We start from the raw sequence: 22,991 nt of genomic DNA on the forward strand, positions 1-22,991 counted from the left end.
GATTCATGAAACTCGCTGAGCTAGTTCTGCTTCTTGCACAGCACCTGGGCAGAACTGGAAGATGTTGTGTGGTTGCTGTAATTGGGAAAATAGGTAAACAATGGCCATTTCCGGGTTGTGTGGCACACTGGCATCAGATATGAGCACACTTTTGAGTCTCAGGGTTTGATCAGATCTACTGTAAGTGCGGGCGCAGTAGAAGGTAATCTCTGTCATCTTTGCATAGCTCCTTACACATGTTACAGAGGGAGTCAGATCTGATGCTGGCGGGGAGGCCCTCAGACTTTTTAAAGGTGAACTCTTGTTCTCTGAGGAAGAATAACTGAGCTCTTGTACAATCATTTTTGTGTGGTTTAAGCCTTGTTTTTGATTGTCTTATATGTGTTTTGTAAATGGTGTTATATTTGTAAGTACTTTTATTTGGTGGTTGTTTCTCACACATTTTTAAAAATATGTTTATTTTATTTATTTTGACCTCTGCATGTAATGAGATAAATATCAGACAGGTGGAATATGAGCACATTTTTACCAAGGTGTATTCTGTAAATAATGTAAACCTATTAAAAGTATTTACGGAGATTTGAAGTGTGGACACCTTTTTGTCATGAATACATTTCTGAATACAGGAATACAATACAGTTGTCATATTGTCATCGTTTCCTTTTACATTTAGTTTTGATATATTTTATTACTCAAAATATTGAAAGTCAATTTACAATCAACGATTCAAAACAAAACTTGTGTTCAACGATATGGAAACTATGATAAGTAAATGTGCCATTAGTTGCAATGGCTTCGTCTTATGACAGCCAGGCCTGGCTCACAGAACTATGGTTTAAGGACATGCCATGTCTGGCCATCGAGCGGAGCTGTTGCCATCAGAATGAGCTGGTGTTATTGATATGAGTCCTGTTTGGCAACTCCTATGGGAAGAAGTTGAGCAATACGAGAAATCACACGACACTGGGAAGAGTTTAGTCATTAGCAGAGAGACCTGATGGTTGCGATCAGCGGGTATTCTGCACTGTCGAACATAGAGATATAGAGCTACTGAGAAGAGTTGGTATGTATCACCCTTGTATCGTTCAATGTTAACTACGAACTCTACGTAATATGTCTGTAGGTTTCAATACTCTACAACGATAAAACGCTTCAAAGTTATTTACCTACAGTATAGAATACACAGCCACGCAGATAAATCAACGCCAACATGTTTCGTGTATTTATGGCTCAACTTCCTGTACATGCTTGTGGGTCGTAGGTCAGTTGTTGGGATATCCCACGTTATCGGAGGACAGTTCTGTCCACAACTCCGCAGTTCAATTACACAACGAATGGGACCAAGTCTACCCTTAATTTGGTTTTCAGCACAGGTGCGCTACTGCTCAAAACACGTCCTTGGTCTCAATTTCCCGTCTGCCTCGTAATGATGGCAAAACATGAGACATGATCTTGCAGTATTACCAGTACAAATCAGACGTTTCCACATCCATTCGCTTCCTTAATCTTCCGGATGCCGTTCTGTGCGTGTGTAGGCTACTGTAACTTTGTATCATGTTCGGTTAGTTTATGCAGTCACACTAGACACTAAAATGATGCATGAAAAATGCATGAAAGGTCGGGGGTGAATGCACAGATTTGCGCTGCGCGGAAACATATAAGTCCATTTCTTTTGAAGACATTTTTTGGTTAGGTTTTGTAGTTATGAGAGGTCGCTGAGAAAAAGGGATCTGCGTAAAATGTGGGAATGGTTTGACTGTCAGAACAGTACGTTCTTTTCATGCTGAGTGGCTAATCCGAAAGACTGGCAGATGAATAAGGAAATGAGGTGATAAAGTGGTTCTTAGTTTTTGGTTTCTCTCTCTCTTTCTGTCCCTCCACTCTGTGCGTGGGTTGTCTGGAGTGTCACGTCACGTGTGCACTATATTGTAGGGGGCTCAATCAAGTCCCAGACAACATACTGTGACGACATCTGGAGGCAGCATAGGCCTTCAGGTGCAGTTTAACCTTTAGAAATCAGTAGTTTGTGGGAATATGTTCTGCACTTTCTGAGGTGACAGTCCATTTTCGTGGCGGACTCTTGTTCTTGTTGCACATTTACTGGGGGCATTTGGATGGTGTCATGTGATTTCAGCCATAAAAGACTCGTCTGCTAGTTACAGCATCAATATGATACGAAAACCATATGCATTTTAGGGCTCATGTTTAAAGTGGACTACAGCATCATGTTTGCCTGGTAGGACTAGAGCTTTCCTGTTTCCCAGTAACCCTGGTGTCTGAAGTGGCTGTGGATGGTGTTGAGCTGCAGCTTCACCACCAGGTTGGTTGGGAGGCTAAATATAGCTGGAATAGCACTAAATCACTGGAGAGCATTGGCTCCCCTCTGTGACAATGGAAGCATTTCCTGCTGGGCTGGATAGCAATCCCCATTTTGGCCCAGGTAACAGCCTCTTAAAAGCCATAATTGCTTCACAGTAAATGTGAAACCCATGGACAATAACAGGGCAACAATTTCCTGTAATATGGGGACTCTTTCTGTTTTTTACAAGATGTATTTAGGTTTTAACGTACAGTAGAAACAAAAGCTTACTATTGTGTGTCTCCCGTGAAATGAGGGGCTGCATGTTAATTCTACACATTCTCCCTTAATGATGTGCCCCGGACTATGTTATTATGTGATATGCAAAGTGTGTGCACTCATCTTGCTCCACCATTGAAAATTGGACACCAGAGTAAATATATACAGGTGCACAGCTCTTAGTCATAGGGTGCTGCAAGTTATTTTTGACCCCAGTCGCATGTGGCCTCCAACCTCCCCCCTAAAAAAAACCTCCAGGCTTCAATCTGATATGGTGAGCACAGACAGCTCAGCACTGTGCTGTAGTCGTCACTGGCTGTGAGCGTGTTTGTAAGCATGGTTTTAGCACTGAGTGACTGCATGCCTTGGATGCCGTAGGCCCTTTGCTAGCCGGTGAAGGGCCTTCACCCACTCAGTGCTTACGGCTTGTAGTGAGTCACTGGCTGTAGAGGTGTCAGGTCAGGAACTAGAGAGACTGTAAATCACTGGCACGGATCGGGGAAGGCACAAGGCCAGGCCACGGAGGTGTAGCCAATAGCACCGAGGGCTGAGTCGTAGCGTGAGTGCTGGGCCTGTCTTTGGTGAAGGCGTTCAGTCAGCGTGTTCCTCCTAAGCACTCACTGCGTGTGGCACCTAAGGGTAAGCAGTCGTCCTTTACTGGAGAATTGGGCCCTGAGGATGAAGGGGAAAGGGAGCGAGGGACAGATTGGGAGTTTCTGCTGGGCTCAGCAGCTTCCAGAGACCTCTCTCTCTCTCTCTTTCTCTTAACTCAACCCACCACTCCCTCCCTCCTCTTCTTCTTCTTCTCCTCCTTCTGTTTTCTCTCAGGTCCTCCAGAAGTGCGGCGGGGCTGTTTTTCTCCCCGCTGTGTCATTATGAGATGTCGTCTCTCGGTGCCTCCTTCGTGCAAATCAACTTCGATGACATCCACTTCTACGAGAACTGTGGCGGTGGCAGTTTCGGCAGCGTCTACCGAGCCAGGTGGATCTCACAGGACAAAGAGGTGGCGGTGAAAAAGCTCCTCAAGATCGAAAAAGAGGTGGGAGTCATAATTGCCTGTGCTGCCTTTTCATATAGTTTTTTTTTAATTGTTAGTATGATAATCATTTTAATTGCTCTCCCTATTTAGTGGGTTGTAGTGACTTTTGTACCCATCAGTCACAGTCATTATACTCCCCCTCAGTGGAAGGAGGGCGAGAGCTCGTCTCCAGGAGTCGCCTCTTTGTGCACAGACACCCATGTACTGCTTCCTTTCAGAGGAAATTAGTACCAAATGAGATCATATTAGTCTCAATTAAGCCACTGGTTTGTCACGAGAGTCTGGGGAAGACTTCCAAAGCGACAGCTTGTTTCAAGAATGCAGAGGGGGGGAAAAGGACACGTTTCAGACACATTTGCTTTTCATGAGTTCAGACGGAGCACTGTGAAGAGTCAAAGGGGCTACAGTGTATTTCACTTTTTGATCTGTGCATGTCTGCTGAACCGGAAGGTGGCAAAAGTTCTGTAATGGTATACGTAGGTGCCATGAATGTGTTTGCATTAAGCAATACAACAGCACATTGAAATAACTTCATGTATCACAGCATGTACGTGTGTGTTTGTGTATAGGCAGATGTTCTTTCTCTACTCTCTCTGTACTGACACAGACCAGCTATGATCACCGGGTGGTGGTGACATTGTTATCAGAGTTCAAAGAATGGCAAAAGTCTGCTTTGCAAATTACATTCATAGCTAACAATAGACTCCCTCCTGTGTTTAATACCAGAGTTAGATACACTATCACTGCTTTGATATCGCTTCAGTACACTTTCTTGCCTCATCCGCTTTCATCACTTCTTGTTTTTCCTGTTTATATTTAGGCTGAAATCCTGAGTGTTCTCAGCCACAGAAACATCATTCAGTTCTATGGGGCAGTTCTTGAAGCACCTCATTATGGCATTGTCACTGGTAAGTTCATGTTTGGGGCTTGCCCAGTCCACAAATGTTTTTTTTTATACCCTTTCCTGATTAGACTTTAGCATCTCTATAGCGTCTTGTGATGGATTGTATGCTTTGGGTTAATGATGAATCCATCAGCGGTGTGTGGGGGGGTATGATCACATGCTATTTGTTTGCTGAACTTAATTAATACACAGTAGAGTAGCCATTTACGACATTGATTAAACATGTAGTCACAGTGACTCATCAAAAAGGTAATGAGCCTCTACAGTTGAACTACAAATCAACTGTGTTACAAACTGGGGATATGAAGAGAGAAGTGGACTACCATAATGCGATTCTAGTGTTGTGCTTTTGACAACTGCCATTGTTGAAGCCTAAAATTCCCCACTGTTTGTCTGAATGTACTGTGACCTGTCAAATAGGCGTGGGGTGGGGGGTGGGTACTTTGAAAATGCCATTATCTCAACAGAGTCCATACACAGCTTTGATGATATGCACATTCTACTGGGTCACAGTTGGCCACGGCTAACTAGCAGGTCGCCCCTGCTACAGGCCTACATTCTTCTCCAATTATCAGCCCAGGCTGTGCCTCGAAGACAGTGTGTTGTTGAGAGCTCCAGGACAAGATCACATTACCGCATTAATAATGTGTGTGCCCGGAACAAAGAAGCGAATGAGGAATAACAACCCTTATTTGAGTTTTAAAAAGCCATCCGGGGGAAAGGAAACAGATGTGGCTTTGATGAATTCTTGGAATGCTCTCCTGGGTCTTGAGAATAAGCCTTTTTTTTTTACTGAGTTGCCACAGGAAAACCATTTCAATCTCTCGCACTCGACGTTCATTTGAGTTCATTCTGGCAGCCCCAATGTGACAGTGGCTGTGAGAGATCTAGCCTAGCGTTGTCAAGGAGCAACCGTCTCTATTTATCAAAGCACAGATCTAATTAGCACCAGGTAAAGGAGAAATGTTTATTACCACTCGCCTGACCCTGACATTTCCACATTCATCAGCAGTGTTATAAATCTCCTCTGTCTTCTCGTATCTCAGGGGCTAGTGGCTCTTCTTTCTAGCAAACAATATCTATCTGGAGAGGTCATTAATCAGACCGGCATGGCAGATCACCAGCATGGCATATGGTGAAATATGCCAGTGATTCCCAGTGATTGCAGTCCAAATAGAAACTATTCTATTGGCAGTGAAGCCAACCGCAGAACTTGTTAGATTGGTTTCAAATCTAGTATAGGTGCGGGTGTCTCACTGTGTGAATAGCATGTCAGTGCTTCTGTCAAGCAGACATATGCAAATAACTCTTTCCTGGCGTGTTCGTCTTCGTACCCATGAACATAAAAATGTTGCATCTATAGTCGCTGGGTGCAAAATACAAAACACAGATTTGTCAGTGTGAGGCCTTTCTCTCCTATTGGATTTCCAAATGCAGTGTGATTACAAATGTATTTGCACAGACGTGCAAATATCACATATTTGTGTAAACTCAATTGTATCAGTAAAATTTTCATAATAAAATCTCATAATTAAATCTATGTCGTTTTGGAGTTCTAACCACTTTGATCATGTGAGCTTTTGTGTTGTAGCTGACCCTTTGTAAGACTCTGACAAGGTGATGTTCTTCACCTATCTGTCTGACTGGCATCAGTTTGCCCTGAGAATGTGTACCTCCATCTTGAGGTGATAGACAGGGTGCTAAGCTGGGTCTAGGGGTTCTTCAGGGCGCTGTGATAAATGAGCTCATCTGCAGTGGAGCAGCTCAAAGACCAGGGAAGACAGGCTGTGAACAAGAAGCTCTCAGCTTGTGCAGAGCACAATTATCCTACCATGGCCTTCACTGTGTCTGTTAGGTGTGCCTGGAATGTGTGAACATTGTTTCTGTCCATAATTTGTTTTCTTTTCAGCTAAGATGTATTCATTAGGTTTTTTTGTCTGACAAATATGAGCATGACAAAGATGTTCTTTGTTACCCATAATGCCTCTTGTGTATCAGCTGTCTCCGATGTTTGTGGTCTCCTTCGTGTCTCCTCAGAGTATGCCAGTGGAGGGTCTCTCTATGAGTTCCTGTCGAGTGCTGAGAGTGAGGCCATTGACATGAAACAGATCATGACCTGGGCGATGGATATAGCCAAAGGTGAGGTCACAGCTGAGCCCTTCACTAACTCAATGTGTAAGAGTGACCCTATGCTCCCTGTGAAACATACTCATAGTTTTGGTTCATAAAAAACTTCCCGTTGGCTGAGGTCTGACAGGGATACTTATCTTTATTGTCCCATCAGGAATGCACTATTTACACTCGGAGGCCCCCGTGAAAGTCATCCACAGGGACTTGAAGTCCAGGAACGGTGAGTTTTCCAGAGCGCCACGCCACCTTAACCACAGCCGCTGGTTGTGTGCAGATCAGCAGATGTTTATGTGACTTAAGGAGCCATTTGAAATCCAATAGAGCTTGCCTCCATGTTTGCCTCCCTCTTGAATTGAGGTCCTAACCTGCACTCTGTGTGTGTTTATTTGCAGTGGTTTTGACAGCAGATAAAATACTTAAGGTAGGCTGGCAGAGTATAATGTCTGTGCTGTTTCTGACGACTAACATAGAGTTACAACATCATATTTTAGGGAACAGTGAAATGAATAGTGTACTGTGTAACTTTTCTATTTCTTCTCCTCATTCTTTTTTTTTCCTCCTCAACCCAGATTTGTGACTTTGGCGCCTCCAGGTTTCTGTCTCACACCACACACATGTCCCTGGTAGGGACGTTCCCGTGGATGGCCCCTGAGGTGATCCAGAGTCTCCCCGTGTCTGAGACATGTGACACTTACTCCTACGGCGTGGTGAGTTAGTAGTGTGCATGGCCTGCTGCCTCATCGTTTCAGAGGGTCCTTGTTGCGCCCCCTCTTCAGCTCGTGTCTATTGCTGGAGTCTGTCACCCCTCGAGTGGCACACGGCGCTAATGATTCATACGTGTCATCTGTGCGACGTCTCAGTGTGGCAGACATGAGGGCACTTTTTTTGGTCATGTTAATTTAGGTGCGTAATGTTTGGGTGTATGTTCTGCTGCTGTGTATGACTGATGTTTGTGTATGCAAAAGTGATTCCCTTTAAAGGTGTGTGACTGTGTGTGTGTGTGTGTGCGTGCGTGCGTGTGTGTGTGTGTGCGCTTAGGCTGCAGATTGTTTAAGGAGGCTGTGTCTGAGTGAGTCAGTGTGACAGGATACACAGAGAATGCTGGCTGTCACTGGGCCAGACAGAGTGCTGCCCGCCTGTGCCAAAGTGTGAGTGGACAAACAGATAGGGACCTGCAGGTCAGAGCCTCAGGGTCAGGACGAGGATTAGTTCCGTCTCAGTCACCGCTCACTCAGTATCGCCAGAATACTTGGGATTTTAATGTGACCACACAGAAAACACCACGCCGCGCTCTCAAACTGTATCATTACATAGTAAATGATAAGGCAATTATCATTCTCAGATGAGGATAAACAGCTATAAAAACCCTTTTGTCCTTAATGTTTTGTTCATTAATGTTATTTCAGAAGTTGTGGCTGAGTGGTTGATGAATGCTATGAACTGAAGTGGGAGGACTGAGTGTATTGTCTTCATTTAATCTTTTGGATATCTTGTGTTCCTTTGCAAGGTTTTATGGGAGATGCTCACTCGAGAGATTCCCTTTAAAGGTCTGGAGGGCTTGCAAGTGGCCTGGCTGGTCGTGGAAAAAAATGAGGTAACTTAGTAAGCCATTGATGACTCGCACAGTAAAGATTGGCATACCTGAAATATTTTACACAAATCTCAGCATTTTATTGGTTCTTAATTTAGACGTGCCTTTTAGTCCCCTCCCCTGCTTTGAGAGTTAAATGCGATAGGACGTTAAATAAAAGACATATCCCGTCACAACTGTCAGGCCTTTGCACACGCAGCTAAGTTTGGGAACAGAAAAGTACTGTTTTGCTGTATTTAGCGAGTAGTGCCATGGTGATATGGTGCAGCAGACATCATGGCTGAATTCTGTTGCTGCTTTGCTAGTGTGCTGGCCTGTGACCCTGTGTGTGTGTGTATGTGTGTGTGTGTGTGTGCGCGTGTGTGTGTGTGTGCGCGTGTGTGTGTGTGTGTGTGTGTGTGTGTGTGTGTGTGTGTGTGTGTGTGTGTGTGTGTGTGTGTGTGTGTGTGCTGGCCTGTGACCCCCTGACTGTCTGTTCCAGAGATTAACCATCCCGAGTAGCTGCCCTGCCAGCTTCGCCGGGCTCATGAGGAGCTGCTGGGGAACAGACCCTAAGGTAAGGGAAAGGAAACTGACTGCATGACAGCTCTCACTGGCCCACTGCGGTGTAGGGCACCGGATGTCAGTTGGAAAGCAGTCCGACTAGCTCAACAGTGCTTATAACATGCTTCGTTGCTTGTTTGTTAACTTGGTCTTGCTTTAATGTTTGTTAAATAAACTATCCGCCATTTTGCTTTTACATCTGAAATTGTAATGGTAGATGGCCCGTGAAAGGATTAGGTAACATACTATGAAAACAGGATTCTTCCATATGTTGTTTAATTACAAGTGTGGAGTTTTGCGTATCTTCAGCAGATTACTTCAGTTTGGTCTGACTGTGTAAGTTACAGGACTAATCTACCAGGCTTTCTTCTTCTGTTGTTTTCATAATGCTGCATACTGCATGCTCTCAGCACTCTTACCACTTCTTCTTTTCATGTACGTAGAATTTCTGATACATGGTCAGAACCATAGACATATAGAATTACTATTGTTCTATAATTCGATATGTCTATCTATGGTCAGAACCCCCAATGTACTTCCTGTCACTGAAGCTGATGAAACAATGCTCCTCACTGATGTGTGGTCTTGTGTGCTCACAGGACAGGCCCACGTTCAAACAGATCCTCCTGACCCTGGAGTCCATGTGGAACGACAGTCAGCTACCAGAGCAGTGCAACTCCTTCTTGAACAACAAGGCAGAATGGAGGTACTCACTCACCCACACAAACACTGGGCTGCAGCAGGTCGCACTCACGCTTGCTGTTGTCATGGCGAGTCGAGAAGCACCACCGCAGAGAAATCTCAGAGAAGTGTAGATGGGGGTAGGGATGGAGGTAAAGGATGCTCCATCTGCTCTTCCTTTCTCTGCTCTCCAGATGTGAGAAGTACCCATCCTGATGGTTCTGTAATCAGTATGGTTCCACAGTATGGGACTGTGTAAGTGTGTGTGTGTGTGGGTGAGAGCACATCTTGGCACCTGAGTTGTTCCAGGTCTTCACTCTCCCTTGGGGCGCCTGTGTGTCTTGCGTGCGAGTCTCCCTCCTGCGATGAATTCGAACGGCGAGCACAAAAGTGGCTTCCCCCCATTTAGGCCCCGGCAAGCAGCTCCGCGGGTGAATGAGCAAACTCTAAAGAAGACGGCAGGTGCGCTGCCAGGGATTCACGCGTTCTCAATCTGAAACGAAACCCGCCCGGCGAGGCTTTCAGAGAGTGAGCTCTGGTTCCTGGGCGCTCGCTGCGGCCTCGTCCACCTGGAGGAGCCAGGTGTTTGCGGCGCGGGCAGCCAAAGTTAGTTGTGTTTCCTCATTAGGGCAGTCAGTGGGGAGCCGGGAGGCAGCAGATGCCGGAGCGCTGGCTGAGCCGCCACCGCGGGTGCGTTGCAGGTCCCCGGCGGACGTCCAGGGGGTGGGGGGGTGGAGGACGCATCACGCCTCGGAACATGAGTGCACTTGGGCTAATTGGGATTCATGGGACTGAGAGCGTATGTGCCCAGCAGCTGTGGAGGCACTGGGCCTGCATGGTGATTAACAGTCGCCCTGGGCCGCACCTCTGATCTGAGGTCAGCGGCTTGGACAAATGTGGTTAATCTGATGAGTCTCATGGCATTCCCTTGCTTGTACCCGCATCAACAGCCGATTTGTCACTCTCTCCGACCGGAAAAGAAACGAGAAACAAATGAACGCAATTAACAAAAAAATTGAGTTCCTTTTAGCTGTACGTGTTTGTTATCATACAGTGGCACATTTCCTGGCATTTCCCAAATGCTTCGTTAGTGGAATGTTTGAATGGAATTCTTGTGTAGATTTGATCTCAGAGGCAATTAGTCCAAGCCCTGAGGTGTTACATTTCAGATGGTCTTCTGCCCTGCTTGCCCTCAGTCAGGTGCCGTTCAGTGAAACACTGAGTGGCCTGCCCCTGGTCACCCTTGCTGCTGGGAACTTTCTGGTGGCCGTCTATATTAAGGAAGTCTGGAAACGGTCCAGGGAAGCATAAAGAAGACAATCCTTTCCCAGTGTCCCTCACAGCTGTCTGAAGCAAGAGGGAGAGGAGGGGGGGGGGGGGGGGGTGGAGGGGTTGGACCTGGAATGAGGAAGCGATCAAAGAGAGGGAGGGAGAAGGGAGAGGAGAGAAAACGCGACAGGAAATTGTTTGTGCTGTTACAACAAAAACGGAAGGGAGAGAGGGAAGGACGAGGGCAGATGAGAAATTCTAAGAGCCCTTGTTGGTAAAGCGGCAAGCAAGGAGATCAATCATGATTGAAGTGTGGAGCATAGCTAGAAAGCTGAAGGAGGGGGGCACTGCTGCCAGAGCTACAGGGTGGAGCAAGCAGGGTTGGGACGTCCAGCCTGCGTCACTCCCGCCCGGGTTTATAAATAATTGCGTGGGAGCGCAAATTGCACGAGAGGTCCACCTTACAGCCCCACCTAGTGGACAAATCTGAACCTGTACATATTGGTTAATTCACAACCAGCGTAAACATCACATTGAAAAACATATTGAATATTATAGTGAATTATATGAAAACGTTTTGTGACAAACTGCACACATTAAACTGAGTTGTTTACTACTTGCATTTATGGAAAGCATTCAGTTGTATTCAATACTCCTTTAGTGTAACGGCATTTAGTATAAATATAGTATGTATGTAGGATGCAATTAGTAAGTGTTGGTAGATATAAAATAGTCCTTTGCATATTGCCTTGTTTTCTGTCAATATGTGCACAACCACCTGCTGTTTAGTTTTCTCATTGAAGAATTGTGCTAATGAGTAAACCCAGATGGTGGGCAAAATGTACTGAGGAAGAGTTTTCCATTGCAAGCCTGGGTAATCCCCCTTGGGTGTGTTTGTTGCTGTGTATCCCTCGTTCCACATGTGTGTGTGTGTGTGTGTGTGTGCGTGTGAGAGGCCATGTGTGGGCCGCTGTGATCTGATGGTGCGGTGTCTTTGTGTGTGTGTGTGTGTGAGCGGCCATACGTGGGCCGCTGTGATCTGATGGTGCGGTGTCTGTGTGTGTGTGTGTGTGTGTGTGTGTGTGTGTGTGTGTGTGTGAGAGGCCATGTGTGGGCCGCTGTGATCTGATGGTGCGGTGTCTCTGTGTGTGTGTGTGTGTGTGTGTGTGAGAGATCTGATGGTGCGGTGTCTCTGTGGCTAGGTGTGAGATCGAGGCCACACTGGAGCGCCTGAAGAAGCTGGAGCGGGACCTGAGCTCCAAGGAGCAGGAGCTGAAGGAGAGGGAGCGCCGTCTCAAGCTGTGGGAGAGGCAGCTGGTCGAGCAGTCCAACACGCCGGTGAGCATCCTGCCAGGATTCACACACACACACACACACACACACACACACACACACACACACCGGCTAACTGTCTAAGGTGGTCCCAAGTGTACACACAACCCTACACACACACACATACAAACACACACACATACATACACACACACACACACACACACACACCGGCTAACTGTCTAAGGTGGTCCCAAGTGTACACACAACCCTACACACACACACACACACACACACACACACACACACCGGCTAACTGTCTAAGGTGGTCCCAAGTGTACACACAACCCTACACACACACACATACAAACACACACACATACATACACACACACACACACACACACACACACACACACATACTCATTTGACATACACACATCCATATTAAGGGATTCTTGTGCGGAACAGAAACCCACCAAACACACACATACGCACAAACCACACACATACACTCTCACAAACACATACACGTACACGTTTTAAGAGCCAATGCATGCTGCGAGAAATCACACACCCATGCATGCCATCAGCAGCTAGTCATTCCTCAGTCCCCATCACCGAGCACCATCCACACTCGTGTCAGTAGTCTAGAGTGTGTGTAGAGGGCTCCGGGTGTAAGGGCCTGCTGAGACACCATTGCTCACTGGGGCATTAAACACACTGGAGGGAGATGCCGATTCGCGTTCAGAATTGTCGTATATTTTTGAGAGAGCACACGAGCAGAGAGCGTTGCACCATGGGAATTTGTGTCGTGAATATAGAGAGCCATTCAGACACAGGGTTGGCTTGGCTGCATCACGGAAGAGACTGTTTCAGTCCACTGAGATGGGATTCTGTGGTCTCTGTGTGTACACATGATTGTGCCATGCATGCGTGCGTATGTTCACAAGTGTGTTTTTAGCGTGTGTGTGTGTGTGTGTTTGTGTGTATTATGTGCAAGGGACAGAAAGAGACCAGCTGGGATTGCATGTGCAAAGGAAGGGGCTAATTATGCCAATTATTGTTTTTCCTTTTTTTTGCATTGTGAGGGATTTGAGTGTGTATGATTTCGTATCTTCAAGCGCAACACCCAACACCTCACCATGCACTCTCTGTGTCTCACGTGGACCTAAAGCATTAATCACTGCACTTGTAATGTAGATATGGCATTTGCATATGGCTGCAGCATATCTGGACTGGCTATATTTAGAATCTCTCTGCATGTGTTGTATGCAGTTTCTGGACATTCTTTGATTGCCTTGCTGTTAATATCTATTTTAGCTGGATGTATACGTATTTCCACCTTGCTGTCACTGCTGTGAAACCTCACATTCTTATCTTTTTCTTAACTACTTCTAGTTCCCACCCTATTTGTATCTTTTACTAGAAAATTCTCTCTTTCTCGCTCACCTTCTTTTGTGTTTGTGTGTGGGTGACACATTCTTACTTGCTTTCCTTCAGGGTGATATGGTCTGAAACTAATCCACTTTTCATTTTCCTCCTTTCTTTCCCTGTGTCTGTCTGTCTGTCTGTCTGTCTGTCTGTCTGTCTGTCCATCCTTCTCTTCTATTCCTTCTATTCTTCTTTTTTTTTCTTCCTGTCTCCCCTCTCAGCAATTCCTACCTCTGGCCAAAAAGATTAGCGCTGAGTCATTTTTTGAGTCTAAGACGGAAGAGTCGAAAAGTTCGGAGATGTCGTGTCAGTTCTCTTCCTCCTCCAGTAACGGGCAGGTGGACAGGCTGAGCCTCCAGGCCATGATGAAGGGCTTTGAGGACATGTTTGCCCTGGACATGGCCGGCCCTGTGCTGCACTCGGGCATGCAGGTCAACATGCAGACCAAACAGAACTCATCCTCGAGGTCGACCGTGGTCCGGGAGGGCCGCAAAATCACCACGGCCGTAGGCCTGGGGGAATTGAACTGGTCCGACGACGACAGCGATTAAAGCTCCGGTTTACGTCCGCGACGGGTCCAGATTGGAAGTCACCTGGGCGCAGGACATCCATCGCCTTGGCCTGTGTCAAAACAGAGTTCTTGCATTGAGTTCTCCTATTCCACATTCACACATTCAAGCCTTAAAACTGGTTAATGGTGAGGAGAGGGTTCATTCCACCTCATAGATACTCATTTTATTTCATGATTTCTAACTGTCCAAATTCATCTCATCTGAAGACTATACATAATTGTTTTTTTTATGATTTTTTTTTAAATAAAAAACTGAAAGTTAGAAGCCTTAACAGAGAGCTTAGCCGTCAGCTGTGCCGTATGTGGTCGCTACGCGTAGACTATTGTTACCTGCTGCCCACATCCCTTATGGATGTCACTGCTGCCAAATGAGCTGGATGCATAGCGGCATGCTGGGAAGAAAGAGCAGTGTGTGTGCGTTCCGTCGCAGTGGCGATGCTTTTATGATGAAGTGACATTTGGCTGACATTAAGATTGGCCAATTTGTGCTGTGCTGAGAGCAGTCGGTGTGATGGAGTCTCTCGCCAGGACAACTGGCCCTAGATTTCCCGGAGATTTTCCGCCAGCGACAGCTACAGAAAGTTTCCCACTTGCCTTGCGAGATTGTACACTCATTTGCCCCCCTTTGTAATCTTTCATTCACCGAGCGTGAAAGTGTCATGCCCTATTGACATGCAGAGGTCCAGGGGTGTCAGAAAGCCTCCGTGGACCATCCGTGAGCCATTTGCCACTGTAATAGCCATCAAAGGAATGTTTGGTGCTGGGGCTGAGACTAGCACGCTGTGGTTAGCGAGGAGGCTTTTGATTTAGCTGACTTTATCACAGTGCACTCGGAGAGGCATCAGCGTAGCGTACAGCTCAGGATTACGGAGATTCTCACTACAAATGTCTTCCCCATCTCAGTCATTTTTTATAAAATGTTGAAATTATAAGGATTTAATGACCCGTCTGATTGAGAAGTAATTTGCCTTTTTATCCAGAGTGGTTAAGTTTGTGGGGGGAAAGGCTTGCCTTTTACTCTCCCTCAGTGTCTATCAGTGTTTTTAACACAGGCCAAAGATTGGTTGATGCCTTCCTGGTAAACATCTTCCATCAGTCCCCATTTAATTTCTTTGTCTTAAGGGTGTCAGGAAGTATATTCAACATGCTTCTACACCTTCAGCTGCAACACTATTTTAAAGGCATGATAAAAACAGTGTTTCTTGAAATTTGTAACGCATTTTATTGTTGATCTTTAGTTTGCTGTAGGCGGTTTTCTGCTTTTTATGTAGCTGATATGTGCCTACTAAAAAGCAGTTTTTACATTTTATTTCAAAGAAATCAATGACAACTGTATAATACAAGGCACATTTGAGAAGCACTTTTTTCATCAAACAAGAGTTAACATTGATGCCATAGAAGTTCAAATTGCACACTGAACCTTCCATAAGATCATGAGATCACATAGAAACAACGCTTGTTTTCATTAAATGTGCAGACAGATTTAGTGTGAGGTCATGGCATATAGTAATATACAGTATAATATATATAATATAGGTTATTATTCTGTGTATTCACAATGTACAGTGCTAAAGCAAAAAACAACAGTGTTAAAATTAAAATGTTCTTGTCTAAATTATTACTAGATTCCTAAACCCAGGCATAAAGCTTCTTTTATCCGGTTATTATTTAGAATAAGGAAATTAGTAAAAGCTTGAGTAATACATTTGTGGTGCACACATGTGGCCCGTGTCTATGAAATATCTGTTACTAACTTTGTCACTGTAGGGAAAGACCTATTACATTACTGTTTTTTAACTGCAGGCCTTTGATCTGATATATCTGATACAGTTTAACCACTTTCACATTACATTTTATACTCTTATATCAAGTTGCAGTGCCTTCCATCTACTCTTCTTTGTATTAGATTTTTCACTAGTTTGATACACTTGTATTTATTTTAAAAGCTTTTTGGGACTTTATTGCAAATTATGTTCAATAAACACTTTGTTTAAGAGGTTTTGTGTTTTGTCTCACTCTACCATTTCACCACTTTACGTGATTAGATGTTGAGTAGTGTGAATCCCCATGAAGTTTGCCAAAACCCATAAACTGTTCTCTAGTGTTAGTCCAGTGACCACCCAAACTAAGTGTACTGGTCCCAGGTCTGTGTCACTGACAGTCCAATTAGTTTTTTTATGTCTGTTCAAATGGCCTCCCTCCAATGACAGTTGCTGCTCCATAATTGTCAATTTGATCTACAATGAACACTTAAATAAATGTTGAGAAGACTCCAGAGATGGCCTCAGGTTTCCTCTCCTGACTTGGGTACGTGTGACATTCAGGCCTCACAGGCTCGAACCCTTTGACCTGCTGGCTTGCTCTACTCTTGTGTCACGGGCACGAACCCTTTAACCTGCTGGCTTGCTCTACTCTCGTGTCACGGGCACGAACCCTTTAACCTGCTGGCTTGCTCTACTCTCGTGTCATCATGGGCAGAGGGATGGGAGCCTTGAGATCTGCAATGTGCTGAAAGGAATTTCAATTACTGAGCAATGCACGCCGACTGTACTCCCTCCCCACTCTCCAAACAGATCTGTTTCCCATCGTCAAAACACTGTGCTTTGGGTTTTTAATAAAACACGATGCAAGTAATTTGTGATATACAATACGGCAGCTCAGAATACAATATTATGTCACTTTAATTAGCCATGTGGAATGAAATGGAACTTTGGCAGCTGGGGAGAGTTTTTGAATTTGTTTACTTCCGCCGGCGCGCGTGTGTGTGTATGTGTGAGTGTGAGTGTGTGTGTATGTGGGAGTGTGAGTGTGCGTGTGTGTGTGTGTGTGTGTGTGTGTGTGTGTGTGTGTGTGTGTGTGTGTGTGTGTGTGGGAGGAGCGGGCTGAGGCATGCAGCTGGGCTGGAGGGCTGTGCTGTGGAGTGGCGTAGGCACACGAGGCCCACATTGATTATGAAACGCGCCTCTTTTCAATGCCAGCCATCATGATAGACAGTGGGCTCTCGCCTGGTGCTGTGATATCAGATGTGAAGCCAGTGGGGAATGAAAAGATTAGATATTCATCTCTAGTACCCCCCCCCCCCCCCCCCCCTTCCATCATTTTTTATGTGGAAGCATTCCTATCCCCACAGCAGCACAAGCCTCGTGGCCGTAATGATGAAATTATTATTTTGTCTGGTAAGCATTTTTGCCCTATTAAACCAAAATGAGCAGTGCAAAATGTGACAGGACATTGGACCTGCATACTGATAGCTGATCCTCTTGATTTAAAATGGGTAGTGTCTGTGAATGTGGGCTGATTCCATATTTGCCCATGTAATTGGGCCAATGTATATCCATTTGCTCATTTTTCTTCTTCTCCACCTGCAGTTGCTCCCTAATCTCGCCATACATGCCTGGACAGAAGAACACGTGGTCAGTATCATTAGAAACACTGCTGTTTCCTGTTGTTGTTCTGGAAAGGATCCAACTAAGTCCATCTAACATGAGTCTTTTACATTCTTACAGCACTTTTGGATGGAGCAGATATTTCAGGCGGGTAGGCTACTTCATTACTGATGGTTTGGTTACTGACATATTGAAGTCTGACATCCGGTGTGTGGGAAATCCGACATCTCAGATGTTAGTTTGTTCTTAGTGATGTAATAGTCCTTTGGAATGCTGTGAGTGTGTGAGTGTGTGTGTGTGTGAGAGTGTGTGTGTGTGTGTGTGTGTGTGTGTGTGTGTGTGTGTGTGTGTGTGTGTGTGTGTGTGTGTGTGTGTGTGTGTGTGTGTGTGTGTGTGTACGTGAGCAAGACAGAGACAGACTATGTGTTTCTTCCCCGTTTTCCCAGGTGGCGGAGGGTGTGACATGCTGCTGTACGCCAACATGTTTAAGAAGAACCACATCACAGGGAAGAGACTGCTGCTGCTCACAGAGACTGACATGAGGGACATGGGAGTCACGTCCAAAGGCCACATCATCCACCTCAAGGTAGACGGCCACTCGACACGCTTCGTCCATCACACAGCACATTGTCCAACCCTGATGTTGACTCCTGTTGATCATTAGAGCACAATTCTCCCCGCAGAAGTGAAGTGTTTGATGTTGACTGTTGGGGATGTTTTTTTCTCTCTGTCTGCCAGACTGAAATTGAGAAGTTGGCTAATGATTACCTAGGACTTTTCCACTTTCCTCCTTTGGTTAAGGTAGGCTGTTTTTCGCTACCTCTTAGCACAGAGACATGCACAGACAGTCTAAAAATGATGCGCTGTTTACAAATGGTTGTGATCTTCCATCATAAGGATGAGTGGGCGCAGGAGGAAGAGGAGGAGGAGGAGAAGAGTAAGATCGTCAATCTGGAGCTGGTGTTTGGTTACCACTGGAAGGCAGGAGCAGGCCAGTCGGTAGGTGCAGAGCAATTAAACTGAGAATAACCTGAAAATATGTATATTTTGCTCTATGTCCTTAATGTGCATAGTTGAACAGCTGGTGTTTGCGAACAGCACAGGCCATTTGTTTGGACTCACCAAAGCCAAGGACTTGGCCGGAGGGAAGCTCTATTTTTTTTTCCATAACTGTGAAGAAGAATATGAGTATGAAGTGGAGATGAAAATAGCTTCCTTCTAGTTCATCTTTAACAGAGGAGTTCAGAATTGTCTTGTTGTGCCGTAACAAACGGTAAGATTTTGACCTGAGCACAATGATGGAACAATGAAAGTAGCATTTCACAGCAAAGATTGATGTTTTTTTCAGGATAGGTAGGCTAAATAACACTGAATATTACTGTAGTAAATCTGTATTATGAAATCATTGAAAGGGTATTGATGTGGCTGTCAACGGTCAGATTGCCCTCAAATTTGCCATACATACTTGGCACACACACAAGTTTTACAAATGCATCTTCTTGCATCACGCTACATGGTGTGAACACATCCACCCTTATGTGTTGTCTCTTGTACATGCCATATCGGTCATCACGGTTCCTTTGTGATTTCACAAAATATCAAGCCAGTCTATCATGCAGAGTCCTGTTGTGACATGTTTTGAAAGCATGTGCATGGTTGGGCATTTACAACTGGGTACAAAGCAGCCAAGGCCTTCGATAGGAAACGACATGACAACTACTTTTAATGGTTTTATTTTTTTATATGGTGCCTATTTGATTTTCCACCCATCTATGAGGAGTATGAGTTATTCTCGAGATGAAGGCAAAATGATCAGACAGCCTGGCTTTCAACAAACTAACTACCATTGAAAACACTTAAGTTATGGAGGTGCTCTTTGCCACATGACCAGATTTCACACTACACTTAAACCAAAATGTTAGGACAAGCTGTTTATTTCTCAACAGGAAACATATACTTATACTAGCTTTTCCATTAATTGTCCCAAGGCAAGTGTGTTTTTCTGGCAATCATTATTTTGTAATATCATCTATCCAACACATCTCCTTTTGTAAACATGGTCACACTGTGATAAGATGTCATTGCCATTGAATTGAGATGCTTCGCTGTGTCAAGAATGCCATGCTTCTTCTCTCTTGAAGTTGCCATTATTGATGCCCATTATTGTCCCTGTCAAATATTGACCACTGTAACACTAAGCACATCTCCCCCTCAGTTGACATTTCTCCCCCTTTCTTTCAAAATAAAAGCAACAGATAAATAAATCTTTAATCTAAAGCGATGTATCACATCCACCCTCACATGCTAGAAGTCTTTTGTTAGCGTCTCAAATGCTGGAGAAAGGCTGCTTCTCCACTTGCTGTTTGAATTTAATCAAAAATGGCCCATTTAGCCAGAAGTCATTTTCTTTTTAAAAGGCAAATGTTATTTAATCTTTCAGCTGTTCATTGTCCCATCATAAATAGTCCCCTTTCAGTGCGTTCGGCGGGGCTGAAACGAGCCTGCTAATTGCCTCCCATTTCTTCTGACATGTGGTGGTTTAGTGGGTAGAAAACACAGCGGGGAGAAGGAAACAGGAGGCTGAGAAAATGAGAGCTAATTATTTTCCCCTGCCTGGTGTCAGGTTCCATGTCAGCCTTGTTTTTACAAACTGGAAGGTTTTTTTGCACTAAATAAAACAAACCCTGCTCTCTCTCATTTTTTTTTTTCTTTCTACCCCGTCCCTCTTTGCTGGCGGTGTCATGGAAGCAGCTGCACTTCTCAAAGACAAAATGAGGGCCTTGCGAGTGTGCGGCCACCATCTGACAAGCACCGAGGGTCCCCTGCTAATGAGGATATCACCGCGCAGCCAAGTGAAAGGTGTTGAATTATGTATGAGTTGTCATTAGACGCACTGCGGTCCTGGGCATCATTACCAGACATTGTTTCTGCTGGAGTGATTAGGCCAGGATGGACCATGGTCCCTTGGTGTGACGGGCCAGGACTGGCGAAGGGGGCTGCCAGTCCATCCCTAAGCCAGGGGGATCTTCCTGACGCTGGGCGCTTTGAGGGACAACAACCGACGCCCCCCCATCCTCCCCACCCCAACTCCCAGGGGACCGTGCAGGAGTGGGCTGCGACTCGGTGGAGGAGTGTGTTAGCACCTCTCCTCTGATGTCTCCCTCTGTGATCCCAGCACACAATAGATTGGCCCGCTCCACGATCCCTGTGTGGTTAAGCCATGACCTGTGGCTCGAGCGCGTGGTTAGTGGGAATGAGACAATCATTACTGCTTTGTCAGCAAGCACAGTGGTTGGTGAAGGAGCGGCAGCTTTTTTTAATCCCCTTCAGCTCGTGTGTTCATTTTACCTCATTGAGTCAGATGTGAGCTACAAAGAGTCCTCTGTGGTGGTGCAGTATTTTTATATCACGCCGTGTTTACACAACAGCTCAACTTGCCGCTTTCTCTGCTCCTCTGCTTTATTTGTATGCAGTGTACTTGGACTACAGAATTTTATATTCCCGAAATGTGGCAAAGGTGGAAATGGTTATGGGACTTCTCATTATGCCTTGTCAGGCAAATTCAGAGTTCAATGCCTATATCAGAGTGTCTGTTTGAGTGGTTTGTGGTTTGTGCCTCATCCCGAATTCTTCACCCAAATGTCACTGAAGAGCTCAGAGGAGAAAACCTGTCTTCAACTTTAACATTTTTTGAGCTCCACCTCTAGGTTGTGCTGTTGGTTTAAGTTACAGAGCTGAAGGCAGCCAGACAGAAAGCCGTAGTCCAGTCCTGGGTCCAGAGCTGGCAGAAGGACATACTGGGCTGTTAAACACTTAGAACTGCTGATGTGTGATGAGAGCTTCATCTGTTCATGGTTCTCTGTGTCTTCAGGACTGCAAATGGAAGATGTACATGGAGCTGGATGGAGACGAGGTGGCAGTGACTTACATCAAGGATGTCACCTTCAATTCTTACAGATCTGATGTGGATGTTCTAAAAATGACTAAGGTGTGGGGTCAAAACATGAAATTAAACAACATAAAGCTAATGTAAGAACTACAACATTATTATTTACTGGAAGCTGTGGTAAGACTTATTAAATATTGGCTATTTCAATTTTGAAGACAGTGAGACAACTTTGAAAGTATTTAGACAAACACTGCAGTGCATTCAATATTCAGACTTACCATGTTTTTCGTATCTTTTACAGCCACCGTTTGTAATGGACAAGTGGGTCGTTGGATTATCTAACAACCAAACAGTTGACTGCACTGTAAATTATGAGGTGTGTAATTGACCCAGGTGTCCAGTTATTCTAATCAGATGGATTATTATATAATTATATGGATGGTTCTACCATTTCTCCTAGCTTTAGAGTCTGAAGGACGTTACCATATCAAATAACAAAATGGCTTCCCTGTTTCATCCCCTCTACTTGTCCCCTCAGAACGATGTTAGATCTCCAAAGGGCACCAAACACAGCCATGCAGTGCTCTGGAGCCCCACAGGTGGAAGCGATCTCATCAAAACCGTGGAGCTGGTCATTGAGACAGGGCAGCATAAAGCAGAGGGGAACCACCGGAGCAGGACAAACTCTGGTAACTAGCCCTCTAACTCTCCATGATCGTTACATCAATGATGCTCACTCCATGTTCTTCAGGTCTACCTTCTTTTGCAAATGACGTCGAGGATCTTCATCATTGCCCTGTAAAGCACCTGAAACAGATCTGCAAACCCAGCTGTATCTTAGATTAGGAAGGATTATCTTTGATGTTACTGTGGTGTATCTTCAGCAGACCTGAGAACTATCTCATCTTCCTGTTCTATTTGTTATACACATGTTATTGCCAGATGGTGCCATTTGTGTAATGTTAGGATTTCTTAATTATTCATTTCCACTCCCCCTCAGGAGTTGATTCTAAATGGATCTACAGGCTGAGGATGAAGCAGCAGAAGAGCCAGCTTGCTCCAGCCCCCTCTACCTGCTCCACGACCATGACCTTGCCTCAGTTCCTCTCTGCCCATAACCAGTCCTCTTACGCGGCTGCGGTGAGACGCTCCCCCAATCGTAGCCCACTGTCCCTCTGGAGGACAGACTCACGGTGTTCCTCTCCAACGGCAGGCCTGTCGTCCCGCCTCTCAACCCTGCACCTGGGATCGAAGGGTAGCAGCCCCTCCAGCACCACCTCAGAAAGTGCATCAGAGCGTGAGCGCCCACTCAGCGCTTGTGCTTTGCAGAGGCCAAGGAATCCATATTTCGGCATGTCGTTCTGTCCTGTGTCAGGCCGAGATGCAAGGAAGTCTCCGACCACAGTTGGACAACACAGCCCAGGGCAAAAGACGTCCAGAAATGCTCAGCATGGATGGAGGCCGCGGTCCAACTCCACCACCGGAGTACTCCATCAAACCCAGCCCAGGACGATACCTGGCATGTCCCCAATAAACCATCCACAGGAGGAGCCAGAGGAAACCAAGGCCAACGAAGGGGGATGGATTAAGGTGGAGCGACCGAAGAAGCCTCAGAAGCAGCCAGAGATTAAGCCATTCAGGGGTAGAGGGAGGAGAGGAGGTCGAGGAGGTGGACGTGGACGTGGACGAATCGGACAGTAACTA

General features: G+C 45.5%; 1 protein-coding gene across 2 annotated transcripts; it reads left to right on the top strand.

The window, feature by feature from the left end:
- Positions 1–958: 958 nt before the first annotated feature.
- map3k20a (mitogen-activated protein kinase kinase kinase 20a) lies at positions 959–22,988 on the top strand (the record flags this gene model as incomplete). Of its 2 annotated transcripts, XM_080838390.1 has the most annotated exons (19): positions 3,267–3,617; positions 4,438–4,525; positions 6,559–6,660; positions 6,806–6,871; positions 7,044–7,072; positions 7,221–7,358; positions 8,159–8,245; positions 8,724–8,798; positions 9,385–9,491; positions 11,938–12,073; positions 17,381–17,425; positions 17,519–17,549; positions 17,845–17,984; positions 18,137–18,199; positions 18,296–18,397; positions 21,270–21,386; positions 21,589–21,663; positions 21,826–21,976; positions 22,288–22,988. In XM_080838390.1, the coding sequence occupies exons 1-19, from the start codon at positions 3,459–3,461 to the stop codon at positions 22,986–22,988; spliced, it is 2,412 nt and encodes an 803-aa protein (XP_080694516.1). In that variant the 5' UTR covers positions 3,267–3,458. The 2 variants fall into 2 exon arrangements, with proteins under 2 accessions (XP_080694517.1, XP_080694516.1); XM_080838391.1 differs by lacking the exons at positions 17,381–17,425; positions 17,519–17,549; positions 17,845–17,984; ... (4 more) ...; positions 21,826–21,976; positions 22,288–22,988 and adding exons at positions 959–1,063; positions 13,663–15,945 and having other exon boundaries at positions 3,407–3,617.
- Between the last annotated feature and the right edge of the window lie 3 nt (positions 22,989–22,991).

Source organism: Sprattus sprattus (genome assembly GCF_963457725.1).
Source record: "Sprattus sprattus genome assembly, chromosome: 5".
NCBI lineage: Eukaryota > Metazoa > Chordata > Actinopteri > Clupeiformes > Clupeidae > Sprattus > Sprattus sprattus.